This window comes from Sinocyclocheilus rhinocerous, unplaced genomic scaffold (genome assembly GCF_001515625.1).
Source record: "Sinocyclocheilus rhinocerous isolate Xijiao unplaced genomic scaffold, SAMN03320098_v1.1 scaffold64, whole genome shotgun sequence".
Classification (NCBI taxonomy): Eukaryota; Metazoa; Chordata; class Actinopteri; order Cypriniformes; family Cyprinidae; genus Sinocyclocheilus; species Sinocyclocheilus rhinocerous.
The window spans coordinates 221,943-242,295 of NW_015659929.1; the positions used below are offsets into that span (position 1 = coordinate 221,943).

Below are 20,353 nucleotides of genomic sequence, written 5' to 3' on the forward strand. Positions count from 1 at the left end.
CATTTCAAAAGGCTTTCAAACTGAAAACACACTCGATTATACGTAATTAAACAAAATCATTCAATAAAGACGCCCAAACAAAGATTAATGATAACATCAAATGTTCATATTCTGTTTATTCAAATATTCCTTTCATAATTCATACGTCATACTTCATTTAAAATGGTACGAAATTTAACACAAGAATCACTGCACAGCTACACTAAGGGCTGACAAAAAAACAAACAAAAGAAAACCCAGAATTAATAATACCAGACAGCATCTGCAGTAACTACAATTATCTATTTACAGTGCTTCACTCTGAGATCAGCTCTCTGTCTGTGACATTCCTTCGGCCATGCTTGTAAATCTGCTTCAAATGAAATACAATCTGGCGCACTGCAAGATTTTAGTGTACCTCAGGTGAAGCTTCCAGAACAGTGATGTACCATATTTAAAGGAACAGAAGAAAATACTATTATTAAAAGGCTAATAGAAATCTCAACAGGCCAACCTGATTTTAGAGCTGCACAAACCAATCTTTGTGAAAGCACATCCCTTCACACACGAGGAAAAGCTGCTTCCTGTCAAACCTCAAGAAACTGTAGTGATGGTTGTTTGACACCTCAGTTAAAGCTGTAAAAGTGCTTGTGGTGGAAAAAAAAGAGAATCAAGATAAAAGCAAAACGCTGCTCCTTTTAGTGACTTTGCAGACACAGAATGACATGAAACAACAAAACAGTTTAGGCAGGAAAATATGAGGCTTTCAGATGATTGGATGGCCAAGGACATAAGAAATTAAAACCCGAATGGTTTCGGCTATTTCCAGCCATTATTCACGCAGACACTGGTACATGTGTTTCACATTCAGTCTCTTCATCTACACCACACACGCATACCTTGTTCAAAAACAGCTTGGGTCAGGCAGGCGGTTCCTTCGGTGACATCTGGGTTTGGTACAGGTCTGTGGCACGTTCAGCAGGTTTCAGCAGGATGTGTTTATACAGCATTATTGATTGACAGTCTCTCACTGTCACGGCAAAGATGTACTTTTGACTGCGTTCATCTTGTTCACATCAGAGTCGGGGTCATCGGGTTGAGTATCGGCCCGGTGAAAAGAGGCAGGTCCTTTCCTCGGTTCTGGGTTTATCTAACACCATCACAGGCCTGAGGACTGAGCCGTGTAATAGGGGCTGTTAACCTGGAAGAGCAGAGATGATATTCATAAGTACAGTCGAATAAAGATAAACAGTAGTAAAGGTTACATTTGTTCACAGACTGGCTGAGAGGCACTAACTCGCTGTAAAACGCAGAAGGCAAATTGACAAGAGACCCCTGTCACCACAATATAAGCCCAAGACACACCTACATCCTAGAGAGCCTGTCGGCACAAATATAAAGATAGATTTAGATCTAGCTGCATTGTACATCAATCCAAGAGGTTGTATTTACCATAGAATACAAATATTCAGTAGGTAAATATTTATTCCAGTATTTAATAAAGGTTGTGGTTTCTAGGATATACCGCAGAAGTATGTGAGGATTCCAATAGCCACATGAGCACTTATGGAAATAGATTTGCTGGGAATTAATGAGTGTCTGCTCGGACGCTACTGTATGACTCCCAGCATGGCAGATGATTCACCTTCTGAAGCTGTGAGGTCAATCTAACAGAGGTGTTACAGGCCTTCGGGTCAAATGAATGCAAAAAGAGATTATGCTGTAAACTGTTTCAAAGAGCACAGGAAATTCATTAAAGTGCCCCTATTATGGGTTATGAAAGGTTCATATTTTGGTTTTGGGAGTCCCCAACAACAGGTTGACATGCATGCAATGTCAAAAAATGTCTTAAAATATGCATTTATTTTTACCTTACTTGCTCAACGACTCCCAAACTTCGTTTAACGATTCAGTTTTCCAAACCCCTCGTTTGCGTGACGCTATTCTGCTGTGATTGGTCTGATTGGTCTCATTTTCATTTCATCATGCCTACAAACAAAAGAAAAGTGCAAAGTAGAGTTGGTTTTAGCTGAGTGAAGAGAGGGTTGGGGCTTTGTGTTTCCTTTCGCAGCTTCACTCAGTGTAGGGTTTCTCAGTTTTGTACTTTTGTAATTGTGTCATTTTTCATATTATACTTTTGTATATATTTCTGTATTTATTTTGAGTCAAGAAAAATCTCAGCTCATTTTAATTTGACAGAAAAAAACATATTCTAAGACAAAAAGCCTTGCATGAAATGTCCTATTTTTTATTTTCATCATGCCGGAATTTATTATAAGTGTTTTAGATACTAATTGAAATCCTTTCATTAAACATTAGTAGTTGAAACAGGAGTCTTGTGGTGGATTTAAGACATATTTTGGAATGCAAGGACTGCATTGCACATTTTCAATACATCTCGTTGAAAGTTATTTCTGTATGTGGTCAAATGAGGAATGAGACAGCTCTATGTATGTAGCACTACAACAAAGTTGGCTGGGAACAAGTCTGTTTGTGTTCCCGCTCCTGCTTTCTTCAGAAATCATATGAAGGCCTACTGAACATATTTTAGCCTCTAAGCCTATCAACACACGAGGGACTATTTTATTGCTGTTGCCTAATTATAATCTATATGCAAACCTGATATCCATACAAAAATAACAGTAATACAGTTATTTACAATATTTTATAATGCAATTACAAGATCTTTGTATTTTGACTACATAATCCAAATTACATACTGTAGCCCATTACTACCCAACAACGCCTGTAGTATAAGAGGTGATAGTCCAAAATTAAAAAAAAAAAAAAAAAAACCTTTTAGGGGCCTTATAATGCTTTATGGAAAGTTGACTGGGTTATTTGAGGTGACTGCGGCTGGACTTTCCATGGCACTGCATCTGTTCATATGGGCAAAGAGAGAAAGCTGAGTGCAATTGGCATTAAAAGCTTACACATTCTGCCATTTCCCCTCCTGCCCGTTAACTTCCTGGGTAATAAAAGAATGACAGGAAATACTTAAGCAAGGGAGTCCAGGAGTGAATCCAAGGCTAAGGCAAGTAGACCAAAAACACACACTATTCTAGCAAAAAATAAGGTCCGACACGTTAAGAGAAAATGGGTTCATCCATTCAAGTGACAAACACATTCATTCATAAAAGGACTATGAATGTTCCCCAAAGACAAGAATCTCTACAAAGTCTCCAATGTCACAGTTTCCAGAACTAATAAAAATACAAGAGTCCAAATGAGTCGTTAAGTAAAACTTTAAAGCTTTTGGTTTCAACAGAAGCAACATGTGGAATATTCCCTGTTGGTGTACATATCTAAGGGATCCTGAGTTTGATTAACGATACAAATGTTTTTCTGTAAAAACCCACCCTGAAGACGACCATCTGATCTAAAGTTTGATTTTCGACATTTAAGGCTGGAATACACTACACTATTTTTGCCCACACTTTCTGCCGATTTACTGTGTGGAGAAGTTGACGCTAGTTGCTGAAAATCAGAGTCGGTCTGCAGATTTGAGTTGATAGATGTCATAGAACATCGTGTAGAGTATGATGGTCACAGACTCTGATTATTTTAGCTTCAGACTATGATCCTCCAGTCGGGGGCATAACAAATATGCTTGATATTTTGAGCCTATTTTATAACACAATGTTTGTCACACATATTCTAGCAACAATGCGCACATATCCGTGTGAGTTTGTTGTGATCGGAACAACTTTAAAGTCTGGTAGTGTATGATCCTCAGTCGTTTAGTGTATAATGGCTAGTTTTCCTCTGCGACTATTACAAATTCGGTGAGTATGATGCCAAGTGTTTTGAAATCTGTTCAAATTTTAAAAGTCATGTAGTGTATTCCAGCCTTTACTCACACAGGAAGAGCGCAGGGATATAAACAAAAATCAGACATACCTATTAAAGCTTGCTTTTTTGTTTGCGTTAACATACTAAAGTACAAGTACGAAATGTTTTTCATGCAAATGAAATAAACACACACAGCCTGCAGGAAAAAAAAAATGTTTCTAATTAAGTCTGTGTGCCTGCACTCTTGCTCAGTGAACACAAATACAGGGCGCCATGCACCTGGTGCGAGAAAGACCATCCATTTAACGCATCAGTGGCATGATCGATTCTTCATAGCTGCCTCACCTTTATGCCTTCCTTCCCACTTTCATTTACTTTAATCCAGTGCCCTTTAAACCCAGGAACAAAACAGAAGGACAAAAACAACATCTAAAAAATAGAAGGGAAAAAACATATGACCATACAGTGAGGAACATAATTTAGTTTTTTAGACGGCACCTCTACTCTTAGGGTCACATAGTTTAGTGTGTAATGATCTGTGTGCCGAATCTGAAATAAAATAAAATAATTAAAGGTGTGGAGTTGAAGATTACAGAAGTGAGTAGGCGGCTCTTTGCGGTCTTAAGAGGCATTAAAGGGGTCATGAACTGAGAAATCAAAATTCCCTTGTCAAAATTCCCGGTCATTTGTTCACTTAATTTTTACCACAGATTCTTTTACAAACAAAGCACAGTTCGAAGTGGGATTTTCAGAAAGAGTCAAACTAAAAGACTATACTGTGCCGACTATATTGGTTCCGACAGTAACGTCGCAACACACAAGTGTGAGTAACTGCTTTTATTACGTGTGCACTATTGATTTGTCTGTTATTACAGATCATTTGATATGTACTGAGTATTTATCACAGCAGCATCCATCTATGAGGAATGTATGCTGTCAAACATACACAAGTGTTAGCCAATCATAGCAGTGGGCGTTTACATTCGAGTCTACAATCTGCCACGCCTATTCAAACAGAGTGTTCTGATGGCGGGGGTTTAAAACAAGACAGAAAATAGCCTATCACTTCTAAAATATGTTTTTTGATGTAAAAATCTTGATAACATTATAATACAATCCTAATGCAGAATCCACCATTTTGTCCAACAAACAAATCAGACAGGAGAGTAGATGAACTTCGGTGGACTTAAACTTGAAAAATTGTGTGTATTGGTGTCTTTCTGCGGTTGAAATAAAATATGTTCTGATGTTCATTCATGTTCATTTCAAGTAAATATGAAAAGATGATCAGTTCACGTCTGCCGCTTGAACTGAGGCACTACAGTGATCTGTCATGACACAAAGAGCCACAAAATGGTATTTCTTTTTTGAATTTCTTAAAAAAAAAAAAAAATTCCAAATTTGAAAGTTGAGACTTTGTTTCATACCAGAAGTAACCTGCTCTGTCTCGTCTATCAGCGTGTTGTTAGTTTCTTCTTTCCCCGCGATGTATTTTTTACTGCGTGAAAACAATGTGTGCAGTGTGAGAGTGGCATAGCTTGTCAGACATAGCATCAGTAGCTAAGGAGGGTGGGTTTTTGCGAAGGGTCAATTAGTCACCCTCATGATGTCCTTACTACATTTGTGGGCCTTGAACTCCTTAGTTGCGATGCTGTGTATGCTTGGTCAGAAAGCTCATGGATTTCATCAAAAATATCTTAATTTGTGTTCCGAAGATGAATGATCTTATGGGTTTGGAACGAGAGTGGGTAATTAATAAGAGAATTTTCATTTTTAAGTGAACTATCGCTTTAAGATTAGCATTTACACTACATATGTGATGTGATCATGCACATTTCTGAATGTAGTTTGAGTAATCAGACCACAAAACATTTTAGACCCACTTGCAATCAGATCATCCAAGATCAATGTGGACACCAAATCACAACAAGAACAATGCCCACATGGTGGTAGCTCAATTCCATGCCTAGTAGGACTTGAACCTAACCTTATTGGTTACCAGCCTGTATCTTTAACCGAGGGGTAACACCAACCACCTAGAATGAAGCTGTAGATGAATGCCATGTGTATGTGCATGCTGTGAGAACAGTGCAAAACTAAGAGCTCAGGAATGACAGGATGAAAATAAACTAAATAATGAGTGCAGCCCAGATGGGTCCAATCAATGCATGGATATGGTCTGCTATTAGCTGTGACAAATCCATTTATTAGGATCTGAGCAGTTTGCTTGGATTCAACAGTGGTAACAAAGGTAACACATAATTTTAAATTGAAAACAATGTTCTCCACGTCGAAGGAAAAACATGTTAAATGACACGATTATAATAGTAATATGAGATTCTGCAATGCCAGACGACTACAACTATCATTTTCTCATTTTCTCTTCTCATATTTCAGAGCAACTCACTGTTTTTTGTTTTGTTTCTATGTTTCTTTAAATATATCACCCTATCCCACATAAGTAGCTGAAGAGTAATCTTAAAAAATAAAATGTGATGTGTTCCTTCGAGATGGAGCAAGCGGCAGCACAGCACGCAGACGGCTTAGTTTCTCACGGCTGAGGCCTCTTTCAGTCTGAAGGGAAAGACTTTCCTCCACCCATACTTTGGGTAAACAGTTAAAAATAAGTCTCTAAGAATCTCTTTTCCACAAGCCAAATGCAATCCATTTCAAAACAAAAAAGGACCTCATTAAGGCCTAAAAAAGTGAATATTTTTATATACCGGCTTCACCAAAAATAAATCTGTGCTAAAGGCTGCATTTAAAGAACAGGTCATACAGGGAAACTAGTTTAAAGAATTTGCATATAATTGCTTCTAAAATTGGTCACTAGCTGTACATTTCAATTACCTTAAGCACAGAGAAAATCTTTTGCATGTTTGATCTTAACTTTCCTAAACTAAACGTTAAGGTCATTACAGACAATGTCAGATTATTGTATTTGTATTATTATTTTTCCTATTTCTGATGTAGTAGTACTGTATACTAAAACTGTTTTGTCTATAATCTGCAAAGAAGCAATCAAGAATTTAACTGTAGTTGTAAATAATAATAATTAAAAGCCGACTTGGCTTGAAATGCAAAAGCAGACAGTACAAACAGAAATAAAGAAGGCTTCATGCGTTTTCTCAAACGGAAATGACAGTGACACTGTCTTTAGCCATCTGAAAACCAGAATATGCAACATGGTCCCTGGATGAGGTGCCACTGTTGACGCGCGATTGTGTTACAGAGGGGTATCTGGTTCTCTGTAAAAGTGTGTGTACACACACAGTGTAACATCCTTTATCCTCAGTGGACAATTGTATTGTGGTAAAGCACTGAATACTCACCCGTGTGTCATACTCCAGGACAAAAGGAGGGATGTCAATCTGCTCAGGTAGGATGCAGGTGAAGAGCTGCTGTAGGTTCTCTATGTGATGGACCTTCTCTTTAAGGCCTGATACACTGAACGTCGTGAAGAACCAAGTAGAGACCTGACAGGAATCACAAACAAAACCATTTGATTGACTGAGATGCTATTTTCCATGAAAAGGGTACAATAGTTGTTGAAACACAATATAATTATTATTATTTTTTAACAAATGGTAACAAATAAAAGCTGTGCTTAACCAGCAGAAAAGGTTAATTGTCAAACTTATATGAGCGGTATATACATGGGTTTGGGACACGTCTGAAAATGTTGGGAGAGAGCTTTATATAAAAAATATCATTAACAATTCTTTGATGAATTCTGTATTCATTGATTCGTTGAAGAATAGAAAGTTTAGAGAAGAAAAACAATTGTTCAAAATATAAATCTTTTGTGACATTATAAATATAATTTATAATCATTTGTTCACCTCACATTATAAATGAACTCAAATGTAACTCTATAGGAAAACAGCATAGACTTCTACACCATTTTAAGGTCAATTTAATAAATAACAGATAGCTACAAAATTGGTGAAGCTGTAACTGAATTAAATGTTTGGTTGCTAAAGGCAAACTCGTAGCTCCTAAAGCTGTTGCTGGAGTCATTTTCAGCATTTACTCCAATGACTCAGCCCTAATGCTTGAACACGTTTCACACCTGGGATTGTTACAATGCTCGAGCATTCTCTGGCTGAAAAGGACGCATTTTAAAACGAACAATTATCTGACACTTAATTGCCGGGGTTCCTCTACATTTGGAGTGCACAAAGCATAATTGTTGAATAATTTCGCAAATTAAAGCAAAGCCTGGCAGAGGCAACACACTCTCATAAGCACTTCAATTACCTGAATAGGTTCTGTGGAACAGTATGGAACACTTAGTGCAGACACATCATGAATCTCAATGCGGTCTCAGAGACGCTTTTCAACATATTCAGTTACACAGACTCACACACAGTCTTTTTTTAGTCAAAGTGGAACATGTGGAGCTGACCGCTGTGAATCAGACCATAGGCCCGTACAAACTCGGAAAGAAAAGCTCAAAACGAGATGAGCATCTAGTGTTGCCTTTAATGGACTTACATCTGAGTTGATGAACTGAGTACATTTACCTTGGAGCGGAACGTCGGGTGAACAAAGTAGATAGCCCTCAGGTTTTTCTTAAACCTGAAAACACAGAAGGAAAACCTTGCGAGAAATGGTTTTTGAAACATTATCAACACATCCAACCAATTACTTATTACACAAATAGTGAACTTGGCTTTGAAAGGATTATTGCCTTAACAAAAACAATAAACCCATTAGAAAAGGGAGCTAAAGCGCATTTTTTAAGAACGAGCAAAAGTCAGTGAATCGAGTCCAATGGGGCAGCCACGTCCAAGCCACACGCTGTTGTCCAAAACACACAGATGGATAGAGATCTGGACAGCCAGAAGTGGAGGGGTGTTCGAAAAGTGCAAGGGACGTGTATGTCAACCTTTCCCCTTTCCCACGATGGACTTGGACCGTCCTGTCCAAACCCATGAGCAGGGGTCATAGGGAGTGATAGCGTCACTGGCTAACTCTGCTATAAACATGGCTGTGATTGCTAACAGAACCTCATCACTCTCGCTGAGGATTATGTCTGTAAAACGCTTTCTTATAGACCTATGCCTTTTGAGAATAAATAATACAATGATGATATGCTGTGCTCTGCAGATACCTCATAATAAATGACACGAGTCTAACTGGCCTGGCTCTCAAAGTTATGAGTCATGCTGATCTCCACGATGTGCGGAAAGTGTGAGGGACTGGAGCTGGAGAGCATTTCTGCTTTTTATTTCAAGACTGTGGTTTCCTCTGCCTGCATGCTGAGAGTGTCCCCTGAATAAATGACAAATGCCTGACCTCACGATCACCTCCCCCGGTTTTGACTTTCGAACAAGGACTCAAACTCTTCTGCTAAGCCAGGAAAATAGCATTATGAGGACTGCTTGATTAAAAGAACAATATGTTTCTTAACACGCAATTACAATGCCATTACATGGAGCTATATCTATGCAAGCGTTTGTAAGCCTCTGGTGGTGATTGTTTGCTGTTTTTCTTAATTGGTTTGGTGAGAGGAGAACATCGAGACTTCAGATGTACAAGGTGTCAAAGCCACTGCAATCGCTCTCAATGTTCTAACCTTGATAACCCCCTTCAAAATTTCCCAAAGTGCTCTGAAAAAAGCAATATTATTTCACTTTCCTTAGAAGAATCAATCACCTCAGACACATTTGAGCACCAATTTAGAGTGATACTCTAGAGAAACACCAGGTAAAACAGGAAACATGACTCTTTGAACGGTGCTTTCCGAACTGGTCATAACCTACAAAAGGGTCAAGCTTATGTGTATAAATCTTCTTGACATTCGAAGAACAGGAAGCCCAAGAAGACACAGACATTCCCCTTATGATTTTACAACATATGTGCTGTGTTTGGGTTTGAGGAGACAGTGCTGTTTGGCACAAGAAGGTCATAAAAACGAATAGTCACCAAGCCAGCATTTATATGAAACTGTGATTAGCTTTTCCATGAGAGTCTGAGTTATGGTTTTAAAGAATACCTCCGCCAAGAACTGGGTCAAGTCATCTCAAAAACATTGTAAGGTCGTAGAGAGCAGGGAATGTGGGTGGTTTGTAGTATCTCTGTAATGGAACAGAAATAGCTCTTACTTGGCATCCACAATATCATAAAGCTTCTTGAGAAAGTCGGTGTCCAGGTGGTTGTGTTCACCGGTGAGTGTGTGGAAATACACCATCACATACTCCTTCACCGTGATATGGTCCATCACGTGGATGAAATACAGCAAAGCCTAACACACAAACACACACATTTACTTAGTTATCTAAATAGGCACATTTCATAGTCTTTGATTGTTTTCATATTCAGCTAAAATGCTATAACTTAACACTAAAACCACATTCTTAAATTAACTCTAACATTGTGTGTGTGTTTTTTAACAAATGGGGACACGCTCAAGAGGACATTTTGTCAGTTTTAATTTAAGTTTTTTATTTCTCTGCACAAACTTGTCTCCCAAGTATGGTTAAGTAGGGCAGGTACACACTATTACTTTAAGTAATAGTTCACTCAAAAATGAAAATTCAGTCATCATTTACTCACCTACATGACATTTCAAATTCTCTCTTGTGCTCCACAGAGGAAAGAAACCCACACAGGTTTGACATGAGTGTGAGTAAACAATGACAGGATTTTTAGTTTCGAGTGAACTAATCCATTAAATAAACATTCTAAACAGTGCAGTCTATTTTTTCATATTTGCATTTATAGTGTAGTAAATATTTAACAATTCAATCTTTTAAAAAGAAAAAGACGTCAAATCAAAAGTTTCTGATTCAAATGCAAATCTCAAATAGAACTTTTAATGTAAATATAAATCTAAAAGGTCTACATCTAAATGGAAATCTTGAGAACAACATTCTTTTAAAACACATTCTTTTAAAAATGAAGTTAACCTAAATTTAACCATTAAGTTAACCTTAAAGGGGTCATATGATGCGATTTCAAGTTTTCCTTTCTCTTTGGAGTGTTACAAGCTGATTGTGCATAGATAAGAGTTAGGCAGCATTTAGTGCTAAATCTGACAAAATGTATGTAACATTTGGTGCAAAATAAGATGGAACTGTAATAAAATGGACTGTCATTAACAGAACATGACAAATGGAAGTATGAACATTTTCTCATTTACCTTCTCCATATCAATAAGTGTAACTGGAATATTCCTGCCAACAACAACCATGACCGTCCTACCACACAAATCGACACCTGAAAATGAGAAAAAAAAGCTTTGTGATAGGACTATATTATGAAAGAATGTTTCCTCACACCCACTGCTGACAGCATTCTCACATGCAGCATATCTCAAGAAACACATTAGACATTTCAGCCTCACCCTGTTTAATGCAGAAATGAATTATGTATACATATTAAAATACATGTTTTGCACTATATTATAAGAAACATCTGCATGTGCATAGCCAGATGTCTTCATATAGTCCATCATCACGTGGCATAGCGAATTTACACGTTGAGGTGCACAGCTGGAGAAAGTCTGCCCCCCTTTGGTCAAGTGAGTTATTGTGATTCAGATACTCCGTTTTTTGAAAAGTACTGTTCTGTGGCTTTCTGAAATATGATTAAAAGTAGAAATTCAAGATGAAATTTAGCAGGACTAATAGCTTCTGGCAAACCTAATGTGTACAGTCTGTGGTAAAATGTCATTGAGGTTTTGAACAACTCAGTAGGTCAGCCTGGACAGTATCTGAGCTAAGAAACAAAAAAAGATGATGATAAATAACAACACCGAAACCGTTACTTTGGTGGTTATTTTTTGTCCTGAAATTGTGAAACGAGAGAAATGGATTACAGAACCCCCTGATGTTGAGCTCAATGAGGCGGAACAAAGGTTTCCTGCCCAGAGAGCAAACACACAGATGGAGAGAACACAAAGTCCACATGTGCATAAAGATATACAGAGAGACAGCAACACAAAGAGAACGAGTGAACATGTGCTGGAGAACATGTGTGAGATAAAAGAGGCAAACATCAGACCATATCATACTACTACAATAAAGTCGACATACATGAACTAGGGCTGCAAAACGATTTAATATTTTAATAAAATTAATTGATATGCCAATTAATTAAATTACTCATGAGTGTTTCATTTTAAGACTGTTAAAAGTACTTGATTGGAAAAGAACTTGATTAAATAAGTTTAATAATTAATTGTTCTAAAGTATTATGTTAAATTTACAGCCTTAAAATTAAAACATTTGAAATACAATTAATTTACATAAAACAATTAAAATACATAAATACCCATAAAGACAAAGACTGACCGGTCTGATATAGTGCTTTTAACGCTGCTATGTCTGAAAGGTCCTCTGCTCGAGCTCTGCAAAGCCAGCGGTTATAGCTGTGAAGAAAGACAACAAGAACTAAGACTTCACCTCTAAGCAATTTGCAGTGATGTAAAGAATTTGATACATACATACATGCAAACAAACTCAGAGTACACAATTCTACAGTATATCAAACAAATCTGCACTCAATAATGATGACTATGAATTAGATCATGGCCAAAAGATGCCATTGGTTATGCTAAGTTTCCAGTGTCTCAAACATTTGCCATGATAACCAAGGTTTCACCAAAGGACTGTAACAGGACTGTAAAATCGTGGTGACTCATTAAAAAAAAATGAAAACATAACAGGAAGGTTTTGAAACTTCTTACTAGGGGTGGGCAGTATAACCAATCTTATATTTGAGCAATTTAGAAATTCATGCAAAGTTTTAGATAATTCAGTCAGTGTATTAAATACAAATTAAATGGTACCTTATCTCTTCATATATGTTACATATTACATATCATATATTATACACACACTTATATATGTATGTATATATATATATATATCCAGCCCCAGGTCGGACTCTAGTGAGTCATCCCCGGAGTCATCTGCAGATAATTAGATTAATATCACTATTATGTACTATTATTGTGTATTAGTGCATTACACAGAATTCTAGATATTACAGGGAAAGCAAAACCAATGCGCCATAAAAATTTGCTGAAGCACAAATGCTTTTGCTGTGATAAACAGTAAAATATACTCTTGCACACTCGGAATGACCATTACTAGGTTCCGTGAACACTACAACGTGGTACATTCCACAAGACCTGAACTCCCACCCTCAATCAGAGCTGGGAAAGCCAGTGGTGTGTGTGATGTACAGCCAGGCAAAGCGTAAAAATAATCCTTGTCTGTTATTCTTGTTTACATGTGTATGCCAAATATCTATTACGGGCCAACCTTAGCCATATTTGACCAGACATGAAAAGAAAGTCCAGTCTGAACAACAAACAAAACTTCTCATTTCCTCAGCTGAACCACATGGTCACTGGTCAGACTATGAAATATTTAGCCAGAAATAAAAGAAACACCTTTGACAGACAGATAAAAAGACATTAACAGGTAAATAAGGGGATTACAGCCAAACACTCAAATGCTAGCAAACCTAGGGTGAGACATCAACAAGACTCAATTAGACACAGATGTCTCCTGAAGGTTATCTTTGGCCAAAATCATTACAGCATGTTGAAGCAAAGAATGAGATTATGTTTTTGTAATGCAACATATGGTCCTTTTATGATCTTCCTCACTGAACAGAGAGCACCAATGCTTGCTCTTTCTAGTAATGCATTTGGCCTAGAGCTGAAATTTATTTGGATTTCAGGAGCACTTCACCACAATGTGACATAAAAACTTTGTGACACACAAAGATCTAAAAAAAAAGGAAACTGTAAACAATTAAATGCAAATATACCCATTGCACAGCAAATGAAGGAAAGAAAATGTAAAGCCTAGAGAAATTAAATGGGTTTTAAGGGAACGGGACAGAGAGAGAAAAACTGGAGAAAGCAGATTAGGGAAGTGTGTGGTTTGAGGCATGCTTTGAGACTTCTACATGGCTTCATAGACTAATCCATAAGAGCTGGGCTGTATTAGTAAAGGCCTAGTCACCTGCTGTCTTTAATATTACTCTAAGAATGACAGGCAGACTTGCTTCACATGATGAAATGGCATTAATAAGAGGACAAGAGTTTGAAGAGATCAGCCAGATCAGTGATAGGGTGCAGCAGAGCCAGTCCATGAACATTAAAAAGTGTCCTTTAATGTCTTTCAGAAAGACTGTATAGGAACAAACACTTCTGATCCTAATAAAAACCCTCAGCAAGGTTTTGGCCCTTCCAAAGATAGCAATAATAAGTAATAAAACATCTGCACAATAAATCCTAATAAAACAGATGTGACAAAGTTTAGTATCACACTAACTTTCTGTACTGCACATAATCTGCTTTAGTAAGGGCCCAACACCGAACCCTGTGGTATTCCATAACTAAGCATGTTAAGTTAAGGGGCTTACGCGTTGAGTTAGGGTCCTGATCACACCATTGTGTTTATTTTGCTATATTAACCAGCTGACTGAACATTACCCCTCTTTTTATATGTATAATAAGGCTACTTAACTGAAAAATACCTTTAATAAATGATTATGTGTAAAATGTAAGTGTAAGTGTAAAGAAAATGCGGAGTGATGCGAGAGACAATAAACTAACATAGTTAAGTAGGTTGTCAAGGAAAAAATTTAACAGTCATTTGTCTTTTAAGAGTCTATATACAAAAAATTGGATTGTAGAAGATAAGTCAAACACATGATTCAGTTTTGTAAATCAAGTTTAAAACACTTTGGACCTTTAAAAGTTTCAAACCCAACCAGACTGAAACGGCAACACTGGCTCAACCAATTGTGTGAGTTTAGTGCTGGACTGACCAATGGCAGTTTGAACTGAATTTTTCATCAATTTCTTTTGTTGACACCAGTGGCCCAGAAAGTACACACTTCACCTTAGGGCTGCACAATTATGACAAAAATCATAATTGTCGAATATTCCCTTGAAATTGTAATTGCTATTATTAATTACGATTATCACAATTTACATTGAATGATGTTTATACCATTGTTTGATGCAACTGCATGCCATATTTGTATATGAAAATAAACAAGCTGAAGACACTAACTGAAAAACGAAAGAAAAAAACGCATCTTAAGCACGCAGAATAACATAAGTGGACTTTGAATGATTAATTGGCGCTTTGAACGATTACGTAATTGTGGCATTCATAATTGTAATCGCGATTAGAAATTCGATTAATTGTTCAGCCCTACTTCACCTTTAACTTCATATTAACAAGGAAGTCTGGAAGCTGTTGTGCCATACCATATACCGAGGTAAATTTGGTTAAGCGATCATGTTTGTTCAGATTAGAGCTTGTTGTCATTCTCAAAGGCTCAAGCAAACATCTAGAACAGGGATGGGCAACTTTGATAGTGATGAGGGCCAGCATTTTTTCTCTGACTTGCTTTTCAAATGTTTTAAAATTGATCATCCGAGTCTAATATGATCCAGCGGGCCGTACTAAAAGACACTGCGGGCCGCCAGTTGCCCATCCCTGATCTAGAAGCAAGACTGATAAAGCAGATTATTGAATGACCTTAACTTGGGAAGAGCTTATTTGGTAGTTCAGTTGGTGACAGACCTTGGGCTGCCTTTCCATGTCCTGGAATAAAGTGTTCAAAGACAGGCAGGAAAGTGCAGTGTTTATTTACATGGGACCTGGCTTATGTGCTGTGTTTGAATTGGATCAACAGCTCTAGTGAGACTTGATCACCTTAGCTGGCTCACAGTCCACATGATCTGGGTATGAAATAATGGCAGCCAACAAATATACAAATTCAATCTCCCACTAACAAGTAAATATACACATGTGCTCCGAGTGCTATGGCAAGCACACAAGCCAAACATACACTCATTCTCATATAGGCATTTTAACAGTTGTGTCTATACACACACACTTGACTGTAGCTGTGTTCACAATGGGTCTGTCTGAACGCAGAAGATTCTGCAGTAGTCAAAGCTCCTGTTGTGTGACAGAGGAGGTGCCAGCTAATCTGAATTCATGAAACACCCACAACAGATCAAGATGAAAGGCCAGGGAGGAAGAGATGGCTCTCGATCAGCTGCATGCTGCTCATAATCATAATTTTATCACATTAATGGAAGACAACTATGCTTTTCATTCTGTAAACCAAATACATTACTGCAGATGCTTCTCTGTAAAAAAAAATCTGTTTTCCATTACACAGTGCAAATACATGTCTTCCAGATAATTGTTTTCCAAACATTTTGGTAAACATTTACTCCTACTACTTGTTTGGTAATCTTAAAGGGGTCATATGATGCGATTTCAATTTTTCCTTTCTCTTTGGAGTGTTACAAGCTCTTGGTGCATAAAGAAGATCTGTAAAGTTGCAAAGACTAAAGTCTTAAATCCAAAGAGATATTCTTTATAATTCTTTATAAAAGTTAAGAGTCAGTCACGCCTACCTAAAACGGCTCGTTCTAACACACCGCGGGGCATAGAGGAGAAACAATAATGTACAGTATGTGGAAAATAATGTGTTTTTTGAACCTTAAACCGCATAAACATATTTCATTACACCAAATACACCAAATAATGTTCTTTTTAGCAGCATCATATGACCCCTTTAAGAAATCTACACTACTGTTCAAAAGTTTGAGGTAAGAAAGATTTTTTAATAAATTGAAACAGATTAATACTTTTTCAGCAAGGATGCATTAATTTGATCAGAAGTGACAGAAAGACATTTATAATTTTACAAAACATTTCTATTTCAAACAAATGCTGTTCTTTTAAATTTTCCATTCATAGAATTCTGGGAATTTTTTTTTATCATGGCTTCCATTAAAAAAAATATTACAAACCCAGAATTTTTGAATAGTATGTCTACCTAAAAGATCTGAAAGTATGATATATTGAACAATTTTTTTAGCTCACCCTCTAGATTTCCTGGCTTTTCGGCAATGCGAATCTGTCTCTCCGGGACCACGGGCTCCCCCTCAGCATTGCCAATGTCGGCAGGGAGGAGAGGCAGACCAATCCTCTCCTCTTTTTTTGAACATGGGTAATACAAAGGCATTAACTTCCTGTACACTGGCTGGAAAACAGAATAAAATACAACAACGTTTAGGGTCAATCAGTCATAGATACACATTCAGGTACATGCTAAAAAAATACAAATCTTATTTTGTATTTGTGAATTTTTTTAAATAATGCAATTTAAAGAAATATTAGCAAGGAATACATGAATCTCGAACGTATAATGCTGTAGCTCACACTCAGCAAACACATACACAACAAAGTTGGCTTTTAAATCAAAACGAGAATTTCATAAGAAAATGAAAGAGCACACAAGAGAGTTAAAGGATGGAGGCTGTTGCATAACAGCGAAAATGAAATGCCACACACCTCCTCAACATCCGAAACAGCAAACACCACCATCTCAATGTTTTCACCATGGTTCTCCAGAAATCTACGAACAGTCCCTAGAAATATAAATGTGGGGGAAACACATTCTAATGAGATCCCTCTGAATTTCATCAGAAAGGAGTTACCTCAAATGTGATGTTTAATTTCAAAACATTAATTACTTAATGCTATATGCGTGGCGTCCTCCAGTGGATATGCCCTTTTGACTGTGCTGACCACACAAAACCCCACAGATGCCATGGCATGTTCCCTGAAGTGAGAAACACAATGAATAAACATTAAATACGTTGCATGTGCTTCAATTATATATAGTTTACATTAGTCAGTTGGGTTTTCCATATAGGAGTTTTCCATATATGAACAGACAGAAGTGTCTTTGATGACATGTTATCTGCATAGTCAAGCATTACTGTCATCAACACCTCCTGTTGACACACACACACACACACACACACAGTTGTTCCCAAACAATAGATGAATGGCATTTATATTTAGCCTAGGGTGAGTTCAAATTCACAAAAGCTAATGTATTCATTCACCAATGGAATCTAAATCTCATATCATTTCCTTCCTTCCCATAAGCACATGGGGTTTATTCTATACATCATCAGACATCACTTTTAATAATTTTCAAGCAATGAACATAAAGGTTGGGGTTATTTTACTAAACACATCACTGCCATGGGAACTGCTATCCTGCTTATCATAAAATATTTGATTTAGACTGTATTTGAACATTTTAATGTCTGATATGATCTTCGAGAGTGACTAACAGATAAAATAACTAAGCATATTTACTTAGTATAATCATGTCAGAACGTTCAGACAGTCTGTATGAGCTGACATTTAATATTTGTGCAACGATCTCACTAAATTTGTTGGAATGATCCGGCTTACTTGGCAAGCTGCATGACATTTCTGTAACAGCTGTAAAGAGAACTCTCCGCAGCTGTCCGGTACTTGGCTTTATATTTGGGTCCAACTGTGTGAATGATAAAGCGTGCAGCCAAGTTGAAACCCTCTGTCATTTTTGCCTCACCGGTCCGACATCCTGGAAAAATATATGCACACCCATATCACTCCAGCGAAAGTGATACAAAATGAGATACAAAATGAGATAAATGGGATAAGATCTGTTCCAAAGCTGTGTAACAAACACAAACAACATTTAAAAATACTAATAGTTTAAGATCACAATTAGATAACAGTTCTCCATCTGCTATCCTGGTAGTGCCCCCTACCTTTCAGTTTGAGTAATTCATCCCTTAGTTCAGGTCCAGAGTATCTGTGGATACTGTCTGATACAGGATTCTTGTCCGTTAGTGTCTCATTACTTGTATTGACGATTGCAGTGCAGTTTAAAAGTGCCACATCTCCATTACTGTAAAATGAGGGAATAATATAGACCAGCGTATCAGATACAGAACATCATATAAGCTATGAAAAAGCTGTGAGAACAAATATAGCATATAAATATCTGTGTTGTTATTGTAAAATAAAACAGTTAAAAATTATTGGTAATTGAAATAAAACTGAAATAAAATCAAATATAAGTATTAAATGAAAAACATGAACTTTGATTAGAAAATAGAAAAGTTGCCTTGGTTTAAGAACTAAAGTTACTTACTAAAACTAAAAAACAAAAACAAAAAAAAGTCAAATGCACAACAAAATTGCTAAAAACGAAATTAACCTTGAAATATAAAGAAAAACTAAAAATATCAATAAATAATATTAATAAACATAACATAAATTATATATATATATAGCTTTGCAGTTATATACATGGAAGTCAGATGAATGACAGAATAAAGTCACTATGAACAAATCCTGCAAGCATAACACTATGTGCACTGATGAATTCTACTCCTGCCTGAATTTCCAGAAGGACTGGTTTTATGAATTGGGCTTCATAGAGAAGTTCCATGCAATGAACTTCTACTTTCTTAAAAAAGAGAAACTATGAATTCAAAGAGAAAACCATCTTGATCCTTCCCTAACAAAGCTATATTGGCCTGAAAGCCAAAAGGACATCCCAGACAGTCACATGTGATTGAGCTATAAAGGGGATTTGTGTGCATGAGGGAACGACTAACAGACGTGAGGAGCTGGTGCAAATAACTGATGCAACAAACACACAGTGCAGAGTTACATAAAAATATTTAGGTCCAAATTACTAAATGATTAAACTATTAAACTAAAACAAAATCTTAAACTTTTGAACTAAGCAAATCAGTAGTTACATTTATAGACAATCCTGATGCTTAGGCTTTTAGGACCAAAAACAGATTTATATGTAGTCTATTTATTAAGCTATCATGTAGTAAGAGTGTAGAAATTCATGGAGAAGAACACAATGTCAGTGAAAATAACACTCACAATAGTACAATCTTGCTGTTGATGTCTTGTCTGAAGGGGAAAGGGGACTCTAAGGAATTGAGCTGATTGGTCAGCTGGTCATCTTCCTCCATTAAGAGGTTTTCTCCATCCACCTCGTCCTGGACACCCTGAGGCTGGTCCCACGTGGGGAGGTTCTGGACCTCCACAAACTGGGAACGAGCTCCCAAGGGATCCATGCTGTAGCTTCACTAGGCAATTTTGAACTGAAAAGACACAGACACAGACAATAAGTGGTGTGTAAACCACTTATTGTGGTTTACACACAATAAGACCTCAGTTTGACCTGGGCTATATTAGCACATAAATGCATACACACAGATATGTTTGCATTAGTTTACACATGTAAAGTGGTTACAATGACAGACTTCGATGCTGAGGCCCTCTAGTGGGCCCCGAACCAATTTAGTAAGCGTGTAGTAAGAATTTTTTAACCTAGATGTACATGCAAGTGTTTCACACTTAATAACTCATGTTTACAAAAAACATATGACATTATTATTAGATTTCAATACAGTGTGGCGCTTTCTTCAAAATGAATTCACATAAAACATAAAGCCACAATGAAATAGAAGAAATGAGTTCCCAAACTTTCAAAATGTGACAATAATTGTAAAAGTATTCAGCAAGACTTTCTGTGCCAGCTGCAGTATGAGAAGTGTAGTGTTCATGAGCGTAACTGACTTTCAAGCACAACAGAGAGGCTCTATCAGTGCAGACAGACAGGAGGACTTCAGGAACAGATAAGATATTCAGCAGAAATGAGATGCATGTGTAAAGGTCGACTCCCCAAATTAAATTTCAACAAC

The 20,353-nt window shown here is 37.0% G+C and overlaps 1 protein-coding gene across 1 annotated transcript in view; it reads right to left on the bottom strand.

Annotated features, from left to right (window-relative positions):
* Positions 1–20,353, bottom strand: part of LOC107724478 (ganglioside-induced differentiation-associated protein 2) — a 22,476-nt gene continuing 2,123 nt past the window's right edge. Inside the window, exons 3-15 of the mRNA XM_016533441.1 lie at positions 19,527–19,750; positions 18,389–18,528; positions 18,045–18,198; positions 17,309–17,397; positions 17,127–17,203; positions 16,656–16,815; positions 12,655–12,691; positions 12,072–12,238; positions 10,919–10,995; positions 9,882–10,021; positions 8,298–8,352; positions 7,104–7,247; positions 1–1,180 (exon numbers count right to left, since the gene is read on the bottom strand). Of these exons, the coding sequence (XP_016388927.1) occupies positions 1,139–1,180; positions 7,104–7,247; positions 8,298–8,352; positions 9,882–10,021; positions 10,919–10,995; positions 12,072–12,238; positions 12,655–12,691; positions 16,656–16,815; positions 17,127–17,203; positions 17,309–17,397; positions 18,045–18,198; positions 18,389–18,528; positions 19,527–19,723 (1,479 nt within the window). The 5' untranslated portion in view covers positions 19,724–19,750 and the 3' untranslated portion in view covers positions 1–1,138. The remainder of the gene's footprint in view (positions 1,181–7,103; positions 7,248–8,297; positions 8,353–9,881; positions 10,022–10,918; positions 10,996–12,071; positions 12,239–12,654; positions 12,692–16,655; positions 16,816–17,126; positions 17,204–17,308; positions 17,398–18,044; positions 18,199–18,388; positions 18,529–19,526; positions 19,751–20,353) is intronic.